The 17,660-nt window shown below is 36.4% G+C and overlaps 1 protein-coding gene across 2 annotated transcripts in view; it reads right to left on the bottom strand.

Moving 5' to 3' along the window:
* The window catches only part of LOC104659883 (contactin-associated protein-like 3), a 243,106-nt gene that overhangs the window by 84,701 nt on the left and 140,745 nt on the right, over positions 1-17,660 (bottom strand). For both annotated transcript variants that reach the window (XM_010360050.2, XM_010360049.2), the window contains exons 5-9: positions 13,551-13,754; positions 12,689-12,873; positions 11,343-11,486; positions 7,003-7,264; positions 1,575-1,718 (exon numbers count right to left, since the gene is read on the bottom strand). In XM_010360050.2, coding sequence (XP_010358352.2) covers positions 1,575-1,718; positions 7,003-7,264; positions 11,343-11,486; positions 12,689-12,873; positions 13,551-13,754 — 939 coding nt within the window. The remainder of the gene's footprint in view (positions 1-1,574; positions 1,719-7,002; positions 7,265-11,342; positions 11,487-12,688; positions 12,874-13,550; positions 13,755-17,660) is intronic.

Below are 17,660 nucleotides of genomic sequence, written 5' to 3'. Positions count from 1 at the left end.
GGACAGCTCAGTGAAGTCTTTGAATGTCTGTGACTGTATATTTGGAAAAGTACATATTCTTTGTGAAACACAAATACTGATGAGGTAAAATGCAATGTATAGGACTGGATGTAAATAGCAAGTCTTCTATTACTAGATCTATATTTCTGTTTACATACAATTTTTATTACTAAGAAAGGTTGAATATATTTACCTTTCCAGTAAGAATTACAAGTAATTAAGTTACCTCCGTAACACCTCAGTGTTTAGGTACAGTGCAAAGTGGCTCTCTATATCTGTGTCCAGCATGGAATTTCTTACCTAGTTGAAAACTTTCTTACTTGAGAATAAGTTTTCTTATCATATATGTGGTGATATGGGATGATAACAGAATGCTTTAATGCACAGGCATCCATGCCCCCATGTGACAAGTTTTCTCACATGATTATTTCTCTTAACTGTGATTTCCAGATATATAAGCCTCATCTTTGGGCTCCCAGGAGCATTCTAGAATACATAGCAGCATTTTGCTGTTATTCCTAGTGGTTCTTTTAATTTAAAAAAAATCCAAACTTCCTTTATAATCAAAAGATCCACTTGTTTCCATTTCTTTAGCTTATGAGTTCTCATAGTCAGTTTGGGCTGCTATTAACAGAATCCCATGAACAGAGTGGCCTACACAACAGTTATTTCTGTCAGTTCTGGATGCTGGAAAGTCTTAAGTCTGAGACAAAGCAGATGCAGTGTCTGCTTCATAGACCACAGTCTTCTCCTTGTAACTTCCCATGGCAGGAGAGGCAAGGGAGTTCTCTTGGGCCTGTCTTATAAGGGCACTAATTCCATTCATGAGGGCTCCACCCTCCTGACTTAATTACCCTCCAAAGCCTCCTGACACCATGACTTTGGGCTCAGAATTTCAACATATGAATCTGGGCGAGAGGAAGCAAACAAACATTCAGTACTTTGTACCGGTGTAACACCAATTATACTGGATTCATTTAATATGCTTGTCTCCTATTAATTAATATTTATTATTGTCAATGTTTTGAAAGTACTTCATAATCAGTATATTTTCCATTACTCCTCCATGTAAAAAAATATCTATCTATCTATAAACTGAGCTGTGTACTAATGATTCAATAGTATATATTTAGATATAGACTTAAACATATAAGTAATATTTTATGTAAGCCAATGACTCTAGACAATATGATTTGTTTTGTTTTTACAAGTTAACTGTTAGAAGTATAAATGGATTTATCTGTTGTAGAGATATGATTATGATATTGACATTTGAAAGTTTCCACTTATTTACTACGTATAGCTCAAATATATTTTCTTTTAATGTTAGATGAAAATATCAAGTTATTTAAACAGGAAGTAAACTTTCTGCGGATACTTATTTTTGTATTGGGAAGAAAAACTGATTAAATGTTTCCTGTTCTTTACAAACTCAAAAAGTATTAATTTCATGGCTAGAGATAAATTATTTCTCAGTATTAACTTGGTTTAAATTTGACTAGAGACTCAAAATGCAAAGCAATAAAGATAAAAAGTGGTTCCACTGCCAATGTCATTCAATTGTGTTCTCTTACCTCCAAAATAATAGGTGTCACCAGAATCAATGAGCACAGCCACCAGGGGCTGAACAGCGGTGTCATCGTCCACCACCACATTCACATGGCTCCACTTAGCAGATAAGGACACAGAGTGCCACTGCCCATCGTTTAATCCAGCACCTGGAGGAAATACAATCAGTCAGAGACAACTCTAAATTATGAGCTCTGTAAACACTTGAAAACAATTTGATTCAGATCACTGAATAAGTCAGAGAAGAGTGGTATTTACATGTTGATGTATCACTGAAAAAAAATTAACTACCTATCTTTAAAATTTTCATTTATTATGACAATAATACATGAATAAAAATATTACTCTTTCTGAAGAATCACTATAATAAATTCTGATAATTTGCTTAAAGTAACTAGAATTTAATTATCAAATATATACATTAGAAGCCTTTACAATGGGATAAAAACAACACAGTTTGGTTCAATCTTTAAATGCAAAACTTACTTGCTTCACTGAATCTAACAAAAATATTTTACAAGAATCAAGAAAGTGGGTTGATAAAAAATGTCAAGAATGATTGTGAAAAGCTTTTCTTAGAAAAAGCTGACACATAATAATTGTACATAGTTATGGGATGCAACAGGGTTTGAAATGGGGGGAAGATCACTGGATATCTGGCTTACTGCACCCATTAATCAAGGTAAATCCTGCTTTCACTGTCTGAGCTATTTTACAGCCCTGTAAATTATAGAAAACTGATAGTAATGCAAAATGACGTGTACCCATAGAAATGCAAATGACTTGTGCCTGGGGGGGTGCAGTTGGTTACTGAACCATTTCATATCTGTCTGTAATTCATTTTGGCATTTCTTATCTGCCTGTATGTGTAGTACTTTGAATTCTCCTCTGAACTGACTGTAACATCTTACTGGTTCCTTCACTGATTAATTAAAATCTTTAACATATATTCATGTGTTTCTGAACTAACACATTATGATTATAGATATAATTATACTGTCTTTTAGAAGTTATTATTTGCTGGGCATGGTGGCTCATGCCTGTAATCCCAGCAGTTGGGGAGGCTGAGGCGGGTGGATCACCTGAGGTTGGGAGTTCGAGACCAGCCTGGCTAACATGGTGAAACCCATCTCTACTAAAAAACAAAAAATTAGCTTGGTGTGGTGGCATGTGCCTATAGTCCCAGTCACTTCGGAGGCTGAGGCACAAGAATCACTTGAACTCGGGAGGCGGAGGTTGCAGTGAGCTGAGATCACACCATTGTACTCCAGCCTGGGTGACAGAGACGCTGTCTCAAAAAAATAAAATAATAAAATAAAATAAAATAAAATAAAACCTATTTAATATTTGATAAAAAATGCTTAGGAAAGAACTGGAGGTGTACTTTATATATGTACAGTATTTTTATATATTTACATTCACATCCACATTATTTTATGATTCTTAGTAGTAATTATGAAATTAATCTTGTGAAATAACTTGGTAACATAATGAATTGTCTTTGATGGTAAATTTAAATGTTAAGGTATTTAAAATCACTAGAGGTGTTCTGTGTTTTCTTTTACTTGGTAATATGTCAAAGATACATGCCAATAAATGGTCTAAAAATAAGATTAGCTTCATGAGGCCTATTAAATTAACATTGCACTGAAGTTTAAAATTACACGAAGATCAAAACTATTTCAGAAGTTACATACAGCATAATAAACTTTAGACTAATAGAAATTTTCCTATAAAGGTAGCATTTTACTTGATAGTCTTAGGAAACCTGTAAATTATTAAAATGACTGTGCTTGATTTATTTTTCTTCCTAACATGCATTTATGTGAAGTTAGTATATTATTAGCATTTCAAATGTAGTACTTCTTAAAAATTAAAAATTAACATTAAAATTTTAGCTTTCCATTTTAACCTTCAGTGATGTATGAAACAAGCAGAAGTAGTAATAAAGTGTAAGAAAATAAATTATTCTTTAAAATCAACCAAGAATCTGGATGTCTTCAATGTAAAACTAGGCACTGTCTAAACACAGTCTCGAGGATTATATGATTCGGCAGGTCTCTGTGCCTTTTACCTTCTTTGAATTCTTTTTGTGTGTGTGTGTGTGTGTGTGAGATGGAGTCTCGCTCTGTCACCCAGGCTGGAGTGCGGTCTCAGCTCACTGCAAGCTCTGCCTCCCGGGTTCACGCCATTCTCCTGCCTCAGCCTCCTGAGTAGCTGGGACTACAGGCACCCACCACCACGCCTGGCTAATTTTTTGTATTTTTAGTAGAGTTGGGGTTTCACCATGTTAGCCAAGATGGTCTCGATCTCCTGACCTTGTGATCTGCTCACCTCGGCCTCCCAAAGTTCTGGGATTACAGGCGTCAGCCACCATGCTTGGCCCCTTCTTTGAATACTTTTATCATCCTGTGAATTGTAGAATATTGAAAGCAGGCAAATGATTATTGTCCACAGACATGCAAATGAATTTCATCTGGTAGAAATACAATTGATCTTCTTCCTGGTTCCTCTACCCCATCCCATGGAATAAGCCAGTTTTACACGATGCACAAAATCATTGCAGCTTACTGCTTATATATCTTTGATTCTTTGAACCTGTTGTAACATCTTACTGATTCCCTCATAAACTAATGAGTTAAACAAAATCTTTGACATGTTCTTTTTATAACTGCAAAAAAGTGCCCTCTTTAAGAATATCTTTTGACAAATAAAAGCAGATCTTTGTGTAATTGTTCTCATGTCTACCATCCACATTTGTTTCCTTTTTGTTTTCTATTAGGTTGCATTTGGCCTTTGGCCATAGTTTATGCACAAGAAAATCAGATACAGTGGAATCTATATTTTAATGAGAAGTTATTAAATTAATTGCCCACAACGTAGATATTATTTTAAACACATTTGAGTATGAAGATGATCTCTTGTTAACAACTACAACATTTTAACGGCAGAGGCAAAATATCACACTCACAAAGGCATGAGCTAAAGCAAAATCCTGATGAGATTTAAGAACTTTAATTATATTTAATTCTAGTTATCGTGCAACCCAGAACTGGGCGAAGTGCTTGCTCAGCACCTCATTGAATCCAGAATATATGCAACTCATCAGCAGTAAAGCTGAACCAACTACTGTAGGAAAAAAATTGAGGGTGGTCTTTGAAATGGGGAAAAGACATTACTGGATGTGGAAAGATTAGCTGACATGACAGGATTGTAAACCATCATCTTGCACTGGGTTACTTTACAGCTGTGTAGTGACAGAAGTTAACTTGCAGAACATTGATAATAATGCAAATCATGCTTGTCCACAGAGATGCACAGTGTGTACAGGGAAGGGATTTGCCTTTCCCTGTGGATACTGACAAGTTCTGCTAGGTTTGCATCTCAGCATCTCCTTTCTGACTATAAATGTGTGGTACTTCTTTAAACTGGCCTTACTGGTGTAAGGGTAAACACAAACCAAAACAAACAAAAACTCTGTTAGTGCTAAAAGGGATACACACTTTCACTCACTTTTTTTCCTTAGAGCATTTCTTTCAGAAAATTTGTAATTGTACATCTTTAAAATCTTTAAACAAACAAACAAAAATAACAACAACAACAAACCTTATTTAGCCTCTTTGTTTCCAGGAATGTTTTTCTTGAGGACCTTAGAGATATTTTTTTGAAATGTAAACATCAAGAAAGGTAGTGCTCCTAACTGCTTATCTCCCTGGGAGTTTAACATAGGTGCCTGGCTCCACTTGTCAAAGAGACATGAAGGAGTTTAGTTTTCCCGTGTATAAAGGAGTGTGCCTCCCCAGTTACCAGGTGAATATAAGATGCGCTGTGTAGCAAAATGGTGCTGTCAAGTCCTCATACTTGAGGACAAGTTGTCCTTTATCTTTAGAACACGTATGTAATGGGTTGTATCTGTCTGGCTACAGAAATGGATGAAATTTGTCTTTGCAATCACATTAGCGATTGCCTGAAATGTGCATCACAATCTGGCTTAATACTTATTCCATAAGACTATTTATTTTCTACCTTGGGAAACTGATTCACTATGTTGGTAGGCAATTTTATCTCATTTCCTTAACACTGGTTCTCTCATTAATTAATGAGTTAAAGAAAATCTCTGACATATGTTCATTTTGTATCTGTGTGTGGGTTATAATTTTAACCTTTCTTGGAAAAAATCTTTTTCGTGAAGAAATGGAAAATAGGTTTGCATTTGTAAACGATAAAAAAAAATATACATCCCCTCTGAATATGTTTTATCTCCCCTCAAACACCTGTGTGAGGTGGCCACAGATTCTAACACCCAGGGCTTGCCTGATTGTTCCAGAAGTACTGAGATAAGGTCCCGCCCTCTGAATTTCTTCACAGGTCTTGCTTTCATACCACATTTCACAGCAGTGTAGTCACGTGTGCCTCTTACAGCCAAAAGGAATCTTTTTTTGAGCATGACAATCCCCTGGTCTCAAGCGGAAGTCAGCCTCTTCATCTGTGCCTTCTTTTTCAGATCACGCTATCTTTTTTTTTATTTTTAAAGCCCCCATTTGGTTCTGATGCCAGTTTAGGCACAATGTCAATTTAGGCCCCAGCGCTCCTCCCGTGTGCAGATCCAGCCATCACAATCCAGCAGCTCTGTAGTTAAGAAACTTGCCCACATCGGACGGCGTGTGAGATTAGTTCCCATCTACTGTTACTCAGTCCGGGCTCGTGGGATTTGACCCCCTAACCTAGCAGGGATGGCAAAGCATTTGCCCAACAAAAACAAGCCCTGATGGAGAGTGGGGATGAGAGGCCTGCGTGTGGGGTGGGCATTGTGCTAATAAAATCAGACTTCCTTCCTATTGTCCTCCCTGCAAAGGAGATCTGAGGGTTACCACTTCACAAGTGAAAACAGCTGAGGCTTAGGAGGCTTGGTGATTTGCATTTCAGAAGGGCAGTAAGTGGAGGAGCTGAGTGAGATTCTTCCAGGGTGCTAGGCTATCCCACAAAACTAAGGTGATAGTTATCAATTGCCTACTGTGTATAGAATATTTGTGCACAGACCCTAAGAGGAGAGGCGGGGCAGAGAAGGGAAAGAAGTGAGAACAGGAGAGGAACATGCCACTGGGTGTTGTCTGTTCCATGAGGTCCTGACCCTAGTTCTTTGGGATGGAGGCTGGTATATGTTTGTCAGGAAATGGAGCTTAAGTGTATTACATATTTTCCTTGTATATGGAAAGGTACATCTGCAGACATATGCATTTCATATTTCTCATATATAGTCATTTTGGTCAAAAGAACCCTTTAGTGACGGCTGTGTGTGCCACACAGGAACAGTCTAAAAGGAAACAGCAATCTCTTCCTCTAGTAGGGGCATTGAGCATCTCACTGCCTCATTCACTCATTACCAAATGATTTCATGTGGATACGTCAGGTTTATGGGAATACAACTGTTACCTGCTGTGACATTCCTTGGTGACTGTCCCGGCTGGAAGAGACTCAGTTTGAGCTTGCCATCCTTAAGAAAGAGGACGAAACTCCCTGAACCACGCTGAAGTTCGCCGAAAAGCAAATGTCCTGCCCTGTTCCACGTTCGAAATTGAAAAGTGACAGACACTTTGTCCTCCCCAGAGCTGCCCGGCAGAGCCAGATAACTCCTGGAGCTCAGAAAAGTCACAGGGACAGTCTGTGGCTGTGGACATGAGAAGGACACATTTCCCTATAAATAAAACAAAAAGGCACATTGAGCAGCCTTACAGTGGTGCTTCTATCTAACTAAAGCCAGATTTTACAAAGACGTACAAGGCTTTTTATCAATCCAGGATTTTATAAATTAGTCTGCCTGCTAAAGCCGAAATCTATGAATGACATTTCTCTTCTCTTTCAGCATAAGTGTTATTATAATTGGGCAGACATCCATGTGGCTTTCTGTGTGTATGTGAGAAATTCTCCACTTCTCTACTTCTTCAGCATTAGTAAAGGAGTCTCAATATAATTTTAGTTCAACAGGAGTTTAATCTGTGCCAACTATTTTCCAGGCCCTGTGCTAGCCCTGAAGATACAGCAAATAACAGGACATTTTCATACTCTCAGTCTTTCTCCTGAGCAACATTTGGTCTTCCCTACACAATCCTCAAAATCTCCTTCGAACCAGCTTACTATTTTACTGGTTCCCTCATTAATTAATGAATTGACTAAATCTTTGACACATGCTTATTTGATATTTGCATGGGTCATATTTTTAGCTGTTGGAAAATTATATTTGACAGTCTTTCAAATGGTTTTCAGATCTAATAGTTATATACAATGTTTGCATATAGTATTTTTAGCATGAAAACATTGATTTTTATATAGTCAATTATGTCTCTGTTATATTTTACAGCTTCTGAGTTTCCAGTCTTTGTTAAGAAACTTTCATACTACCTTAGTTCCTACATACAATCTCATAGATTTTCTTTAAGATTGTTGTGGTTTGTTTCTCCTCCTCCTAATTTACATATTCTTAGTATGTATAAGATAATGATCATGTTTATTTTCTGCCTTATGGACACTTGTTTGTTCTGGCAAAATTTCTGAAATAATCCCTGTTCCACTGAATTGAGCCACATTCCTTATTACTAATAACTTTGCACATTAACTGGGATCTTTCTGAGATCTTGACTTTATTCTTACTTCTTCATTCCCATCCACTACCATACTGATTCTAGCATAGCAGCTTTTAGTATGTTTTAGTATCTGGTAAGTCAACATCTTACTGGGCTTTTTAATGTTTTCGTCTTGCTTTGTTTGGCTGGCGAAAGGAATAAGCAATTCTTGGGCATTATTCACACACAGGAATTTCAGTTCCAGAGAAAAACCCCAGCAATTCTGATTTTACTTGGAATTTCCATGGATTTATTTATATTAACATAGTATAGATGATTTTAGAAAAAGAATGTTACTGGAGCAAGACAGATAATCTAGGGTAGTGGCTCTCAAACCCAGCTAAACAGCTGAATCGCCAGACGCAGATGCAGACCAATTAAAACCCCAGTGTCTGGGGGTGGATCCAGGTAATGGTATCTTTTGAATCTCCTCTGGTGGTCCAAGACAAAGCCAAGTTTAAGAACCACACTGACCCAGGGGTAAAGCAAGTTTCAAGACTGAATGATATTTAAAAAAAATTCTGCCACAATGTACTTTAGAAATGGATATAATTCAGTTATCATTTCATTATCATCTTTAATATACACTATACTGTATACATCAATCAGAACATTTCTTCTTGACTATTTTTGTAGTTCTGGTGAATGGGAAACAGTTTTCATTACAAGAAAACATTTGCAGAAGAAAATTTAAAAAGAAAACATTTGCTGTAACGAATTGAATACCAAAAGCTTACAAGTCATTGGCGCTGATCCGTAGTACACATTTAATCACTGGACTATTCCATATTTTTTATCTTTTTATCAGCTGCATATTTCTTGACCTCATCATTTACGCGGGTAGCTGCCTGCTACAACAGAGAGGCAGGGCTTCTTGCCACAGAGGAGTGCTTGTTAGTCGACTGAATGAATTCTGGCAATTGATTTTGCCAACAAAATATATTTTTAAATGTTTTCCTTTTATATATTGGAACAACTATTTTCCTTTTACATATTGGAACAACTATTTTCCTTTTATATATTGGAACAACTATTATACAGAACACATAAAATTGTGGTAATTCTCAAAATGGAATTCCCATAATTAACATTATATATCCATATGCACAATATGGAATGAATTGTCTTTTTGTTTTTGTGTGAACCTCACACATTTAAATAACCTCATTCAATGTAATTAGTAAATAGTTTTCTTGAGGATGATATCCAGAACCCAGAAATACCAGTGTAACTGTGGTTCTCCTTATTGGCTATACTCAATTAATAATTCCATCAGTGAACCCATCAGTAATTCAGAATAACATGAAATGTGTATGAAAACCTGTGTCTATTTTCCTCAAATAGTCTTGTCTCCTTGTGTCATAAGGCCCAGCTCACTCTGATTCACCTCAATGACAGTATATTTGGAAACAGCCACATAGAAGTTAGGGTGAGGAGGAGGGATTCTTCTGAACACCAAGGACTGGCAGATAAAAGGTAGCTTAATGTTCAGAATGTGTTAGGTTAGGCTTCTTGACACGGATGCCCATTGGCCAAACACATCTTTGCATTTGTATCTGAGTAACACATCTCCAATAAAGCCAACTTCAATAACCGGGTCTTTTTTCTTTTTCCAGTTAAGCAGCACTTAAATGTCAGTCTCTCCACGGACAGAAACTTTAGGTAGAGGGCTGTTCCATGTATCTCCTTCCTCTTTTCATTTCTTTTTCATCTTGTCAAAGGGAGCTGTGCTCTGCGGAGTCTTGTTATCACTGTTCCCTTTGGTGTTTCCTTGTTCATGTATCTTGATGGTATTTTTCATTTTGATGATCTCAGCATGGTGCTGTTCATAGTAGAACTTAGACTTCAAACCCATCTTTTTTTTTTTCTTTACCTTCTCAGAAAGTTCATGGGCTTCACAGCTGTTTTTCCCTTTTTCTCATGCTAACCTAAGTGATGTATTCATCGTGTGGCCTGGTGACAGAGTCAGAGATGTTTTCAGGTTTTGGTCCTGCAACCCATGTTTGTCCTCCAGCACAAAACAGGAAAGGAAACATTTTTACAACAATACGAATGAATATCCCATGATGTGCTTCTGAGAGACACTGACAACTAAATAGGAGCTTTCCCTTTAACCCCAGCTTAGATATTTCAAACTGTAAACATTGAAAGCAGTTTACTAACTGATTTGGAAGTATTTCCAGTTGACCAGGGAATAGAGCATTAGGGATTGCCATTGCAAAATAACTGGTCTCCTGTGAATAATAACACCAAAAACACGGGAGACATACGCATTCTGATTTCCATGTAAAAATAGAAAGTTATTTTATTTCATTTGAAAACGAAACAACTATGTCCCAAGAGGCATATTTACTTTATAACTTTGTATGCATAATAAAAATTACTATATTAGGCTGGGTATGGTGGCTTATGCCTGTAATCCCAGCATTTTGGGAGGCCGAAGCGAGTGTATTGTCTGAGGTCAGGAGTTCGAGACCAGCCTGGCCAATGTGGCGAAACCCCGTCTCTACTAAAAGAAATTAGCCAGGCGTGGTGGCATACACCTGTAGTCCCAGCTACTCGGGAGGCTGCAGCAGAAGAATGGCTTGAACCCGGGAGGCAGAGGTTGCAGTGAGCCAATATTGTACCACTGCACTCTAGCCTGGGCAACAGAGCAAGACTGCATCTCAAAAAAAAAAAAAAAAAAAAAAAAAAAAAAATTGGCCGGGCACAGTGGCTCACACCTGTAATCCCAGCATTTTGGGAGGCCGAGGTGGACAGATCACCTAAGATCAGGAGTTCGCTACCAGCCTGGCCAACATGGCGAAACCTCATCTCTACTAAAAGTACAAAAATTAGCTGGGTGTGACGGCGGGCACCTGTAATCCCAGCTACTCAGGAGGCTGAGGCAGGAGAATTGCTTGAACCCAGGAGGCAGAGGTTGCAGTAAGCTGAGATTGTGCCACTGTACTCCAGCCGGGGAGACAAGAGGGAGACTCTGTCTCAAAATAAATAAATAAATAAATAAAAATAAATTACTATATTAAATGGGCAGCTGTTAAAGTAAGAGTTGATTCTTAAAATATTATATGAAATGGAGACTTCACATGAATAATTTTTAAATGCAAATGATAAAATGTCCTTTTTTCTTTCTTTTCCATTAGGCTTCCTTACCATCATGAGGATCTGTGGTTTGTGTTTCTTGGCTAACTCAGTAACATCCACTCCATTATAATACAGATTTTCTAAACACCCATGAAAGCTTTGACGTGTGAATGGCCGTGCTCTTCCGGGTGTCGGAATTCCCCCAAAGCTGATCTTAGAAAGAAAAATGACATAAATAACATTGTTTAGTGATTTTCGGATTACGTGTTTAAAGCATGTATAATTAATAGTTCTAGTACTAATTGTCACAAATCCATTCCCAATATCTTATATTTCCGTGCTTGCTAATTCCAAATGAAGTGTTCTATCATAGTGGCAGCTGTTAATACTTTTATTTCTGGCACCAGACAGTTCTGAACAAACTTAAAGGAAGAAATCAACACACATTTTCTACTACATCGAACATTTTTCAGCCATGTAGTAAATTTTATGTTTTGTGGGTCAGAGGATCTCTTTTGCAATACTCAGCTCTGACACTGGAGTACCAACGTGGCCATAGACAATACATAAAGAGATTCGGTTCCAATAAAACTTTCTCTTTTGAACAAAACAGGCTTTTAATTTTTTTTTTATTAAAAATGGCCAAACTTGGGTCTGATGCCCATAGTTTGCCAACCTCTGCATTAGATATTATCTTTTGCTATTACATGGTTAAAGTAATAAAACTGAATAATCTGATACAGGACTAGTATCTTCAGTTTAATATTATATGCCAAAGTCACTTAAATATCATAGGTTTTCTGGTTTGTTCTGATCCTTCATACACTTTAAGGTGTCCTGTGAAGGACGGGAAGAATAGATGCTATTTAACAGTATAGCTTAGATGCATATGGGCAATGGGTTGCAAAAAGAATTAATGCCTTAAAAAATATCAGGAAATTGTTTATATGTGAGCTTCTGACTTTCTTGTTATTTAATATATCTATTGGTGTATATCTTGTCAACTTCTCAAAGTGGTCCTAGTTAACGCTATGTTGGTTAGGATTGCACCAAGACAAGAAAAAAATCCCCCAGGAATCTGCATAGTCAAACAACCAGTGTAATATACCAGATGAAATTTCAAACGAAATGTATTCAAATGAGCACATTTAATAACATTGCTTGCTGCCTTGACATTTCTTCATGTGTAGATTTCCTAACCTAACACTGACTGTTTACTTCCTTTCAAGGTGGAAAAGACGATCTACAATAATAGATTGACCTATTAGAAGGCATAAACAGTTTCACAGTACCAGGACAGACATACCTGTTACTATGAGTCAACTTAGTTACGAATTACTATAAAATGGCATTTCTCCATGCAGTTAGCTTATTTTTCAGGTTATATTTAATTTAAACTATATATCTATAAGAACCTCAAAATTAAGATCCAAGTAACTGGATTCTCCCTTTGCTTGGAAATGATGAGTGTGTTTGTCCACGGTGAAGTTGACCTGCGTGTCGAGGAGCTCAATGAGGACAGAATGCCAGTGCTGGTCGTCCAGCAGGCTGCCCAGGGTGAGGGTCACAGGAGCAACAGTGGTAGGCAGCTTAGCATTGCCTTCAAGGAGAGGGAAAAAAACACTCGGTTATTTCTGTTCAAAATCATGGCTTCCCTTTTTTAGTTGAGTATCACAGTTTGCATCCAACTTTCCATCTTACAGAGTTGTTTTCTCACTTTCTCCCTATCTTGAACACAACATTCTTACAGTTTTTATTTCTTTAAGTTCAATTCTATACTTTGTTGAAATTTTTCTTAGTAATTTATTTTTTCTATTACTCATGACATTTATATTTACACTGCAAATATTTTCTTTCTTAGAACCTCATTATCAGCATTATCTCATAATTTTATAATGATCTATTCTTGTCTTTATGATATGTGTAATCATATATTACAGATATATTATACACACATATGGTGATCTTCTTGCATAGTCTGTCAAAATATAGGCTGTTTACAGAAATCATACTTAGGATATGTACATATTACATGCATCTGTTAGTAATGCTCTTAAACTTTCATTTACGTTTGTTCATTGCAGTTCTACTTTGCGTTTACTGTCCCAGAGTAACTATCACTTGTGTATTTTTTATTTCTTAAAAGTGTTCTGGTTTAGATGATGAATTATATGGTCATTTTATCTAACTGTGAAAAGATTGAGTACCAACAAATGTACTTTCATGTAAACAGATTTTTTTAAACTACCGGTATAAAGGTTCAAGTATTTTTTTTACCTGAATTAAGAAAAAAGACAAGTTTTCCTTTAATTAATTCCAGAGTAATGTGATTTCCATGTTGTCCTTCTCTGTGAAGTAGAATTCCATTGCTCTGTATGGCTTTAAATTTCAAAGAAATAACGTCCCTTACTGGTTTTAAAGGTTTTTTATCAAGTTTGTACAACAGAGCACTTTGTCCATCAAAATAAACCACCTCAGATTCTAGGAAAGAGGATATTAAAAAGAAATTCTAAATATAAATATGCCATACAGTAGCACACTGAAAATGTGTGCATCAATATGCCACACCACACACACATAGACACACATTGCATTTCTAATCCATTCATCGAAGGAAACAACTGACAATAATATATTTTCTGTTGGCATCATGAGTTGATATACGTAATACCCACTGTTAGATTTTTCTAACATTTTCTCAAACTTCATCATCTAGAAATGCTTTTATTAATCTACTCCCAATGGCTTTTATCTTTAAGATAAAAGCAGCCCATTTCTTCTCATTCTATTTGATTAAAAACAATCAGGAAAGAAGTTGTATTTTACTACATAAAGTCTTTATTTTAAGGTCATTATTTTATTTTATTTTGTTACACTTTTAAGTTCTAGGGTACATGTGCACAACGTGCTGGTTTGTTACATATGTATACATGTGCCATGTCGGTGTGCTGCACCCATTGACTCGTCTTTTACATTAGGTGTATCTCCTAATGCTATCCCTCCCCCCACCCCACAACAGGCCCCAGTGTGTGATGTCTCCCTTCCTGTGTCCAAGTGATCTCATTGTTCAGTTCCCACCTATGAGTGAGAACACGCAGTGTTTGGTTTTTTGTTCTTGCGGTAGTTTGCTGAGAATGATGGTTTCCAGCTTCATCCATGTCCCTACAAAGGACATGAACTCAATCCTTTTTTATGGTTGCATAGTATTCCATGATGTATATGCGCCACATTTTCTTAATCCAGTCTATCATATATTAAATATCAGTGTCACTCAATTTAAATACCTTTATTCATTCCCTTGCATAGTATTCCATGATGTATATGTGCCACATTTTCTTAATCCAGTCTATCATATATTAAATATCAGTGTCACTCAATTTAAATACCTTTATTCATTCCCAGTAGCTTTGGCTTCTCTTGATTCTTACACATGTACCTACTTTAGTAAAGATTTTGTTTGTAAAGATACACAAACACACACATATCATACTTATTAAATACTGCTTTAGACATGTAGTAAATGTATTTTAAATGAGATGACATGTAATATTTTTCTCAACCCTCGGCTAACAGTACTGCTAATGAGAACTGCAATGCGTCAACTTGGCTAGGCCATGGTAAACAGTTTTTGGTTAAATACTAGATGTTGCTGTACAGGTATTTTTTAGAGGTAATCAATAATAAATCAGTAGACATTGAGTAAAGCAGGTTAAACTCCATAATGTGGGTGGGCCTCATCCAATCAGTTGAAGGCTATAAAAGAAAGAAAGAAACCTGAAGTTCTCTTGGGAGGAAGGAATTTTGCCTCCAGACTACCTTTGGACTCCAGCTGCAATATCAACTCTTACTTAGGACTTGCCAGTCCCTACAATCAAGTAAGCCAATTCCTTAAATAACTCTCTCTCTCTACACACACACACACACACACAGACACACACACAGACACACACACACATGCACACATCACACATCCTATTGGTTCCATTTCTCTGGAGAGCCCTGACTGATAAAGGTACAGAGGTTTTGTTTTCTTGGATGCTTTGTTTAGAGGGCATGGCCTTAACACCTCTGGTTTGGTTCTTCCTGTTGTAGCTTGTCAGAACTCCAATGCTGCCACACTCTCTCAGCACTCTGTCAGGTCTTATAATTTCACTATAAATGTCAGATATGTCCAGCTCATCAAAAAACAAGTTGTTTTATTTTTTCAGTAATAAAAAATAATATTTGATATTTGTCAAAATCACATGAAGAAATTAGTATTATCCAGAAAATCTTTTTCAAAAGTAAAAAGAAAAATAAGCAATTGTCCTTTGAAACATATATTTATTTAATAAATGATGCATGAAAATCCAGTGAAATATGAAACTATTTGAAGCTGACTAGCTGATGTCATTCAAGTCAATAAGATGGCATTATTTGTTTAATTATATTTAATTTCAAAAAAATTACCAGTATTTTTTGCATGGCTATCCATTTCATTCACATTATCTGAAATATATATAATAAACTGCACTTCAAGAATTGTCCATTTTATGTATCATTTTAAAATTTAGAAGTTTGATTTTCTCACATTGGGCTAATGTACTCATATGGAATTAATGTATCAAGTGCATGATGAATAAACACATTCTGAGTAAACTGTGTGTAAACTAAACAATTATTCCTTGTTATATAACTTATACGTTCATGATAAAAACAAAACTCTTGTCAAATGTAAATGAAGATATCTAAGATTATTATTCCACGGCCATAAACTAAGGGAAACTTGAAAAAGATTGACTACAGACTTCCACAGTTTAGCAACACCCTAATACTTCAGTTTTTATCATGTCTTTATTTGTTGCTTAAAGAAAATGCTAATATTTGAGCTATATTTTTTCAGTTGACTACAAAAAAAGTTTTCTTCCCAACAAGGTTTTTTCTGGATTATTGCAACCTATACGTTTCTTTTTCTCAGTCTATGTTTACTATTACTCTCCAACAGCAGTATTGATCTTCTAAGGCATGTGAAGTATATTTCCTGGAATGTTTCCCTCAGGCAAATAGAATAGTAAAAAACGTATCAACTGAAAGAGACATAAAGCAATGACCTTGAAACTCTTTTGTCCTTTAGCCAATACCTTGATTTTCTCTTTATTGTAACCATTAGTGCTTGTATCTAGAAATTTAACAATATACTTATAGCTCATTATGCATATTTTAAAATAAAAGCAGATTAATGAATTGTAAATTCAAACTTTCTAAAAAGCATAAAACACTCAACTATGATTTATGAAGTCAATACATAAAAATATGAAACAAAAAACGATGTTTGGGATGGAAAGCATTGAGTTCAGTAAGTCAACACTAATGAGCTTGCCAAGATCAGTGCTGGAGAGGGACAACTCCCACATAGTCCCTCTTGAATAAGATCCTCCCACTGGAGAAGCAAAATTTCAAGTCTTGGTGCTTAGAAGTAATGCCAAAAGGTAAACTCTTTTCCCACTTTCCACAAAAGTCATACTTTTAGCATTTTAAAACACTTGCAAGAGCAAAGAAAAGTTCTCCCAACTGGTCAGGTGCAGTGGCTCATGCCTGTAATCCCAGCCCTTTGGGAGGCTGACGCGGGCAGATCACTTGAGTCCAAGAGTTGGAGACCAGCCTGGGCAGCATGGCAAGATTGGTTACACTTGCCTATAGTCCCAGCTACTTGGAAGGGTGAGGTCAGAGGATCGCTTGAGCCCGGGAGGTTGAGGCTGCTGCAAGCAGTGATTGTGCCAGGCACTCCAACCTGGGCAACAGAGCAAGACTCCGTCTCAAGAAAAAAACAGTTCTCCTACCTAGCCACAATCAATACAAATATTCCCCTACAATATATATTTGAATAAAACACTAAAATAATTCCAGTAGCACATTTAATATAATATTTTATCAGAAACCTGTTGGAAAAAATCCTTTGTATGAAATTCAATTGTATAAATAGGAAATGTAGTGGGATAATGGAAAATTAATGTCACTTATTTTGTTTACACTAAAATCCAATGTTCCTCAAAGTTTTCAGAATAAAAGGCTTGCCATTCAGAATGAATCAAGAAAACTTAGCTCGTGGTTTAAAGTAGGAAGTGCTTTTCTAATTTTATATGAATTTAGTTTATAATTATTAGCTTTATTATTTAAGATTATAGTTTTGACTGCTGAATCTCTATCAGTATTAGCAATGTGAACCCGACACATTAGTTTGTCACCATTAGATCAGGAGCTACATTTCCTAGTACACTAGAGTACTGTGTGGGCCTGAATTCCAGTTCCATCCTGGGTAAGTTACATAGCTTCTCTGTGCCTCAGCTTCCTCATATGTGAAGTGATTACACATACATTCCTCTCTCACAAGGTTGTTGTGAGGGTTAA

This window comes from Rhinopithecus roxellana, chromosome 16 (genome assembly GCF_007565055.1).
Source record: "Rhinopithecus roxellana isolate Shanxi Qingling chromosome 16, ASM756505v1, whole genome shotgun sequence".
Lineage (NCBI taxonomy): Eukaryota > Metazoa > Chordata > Mammalia > Primates > Cercopithecidae > Rhinopithecus > Rhinopithecus roxellana.
This window is presented reverse-complemented; position numbering and strand designations above follow the sequence as displayed.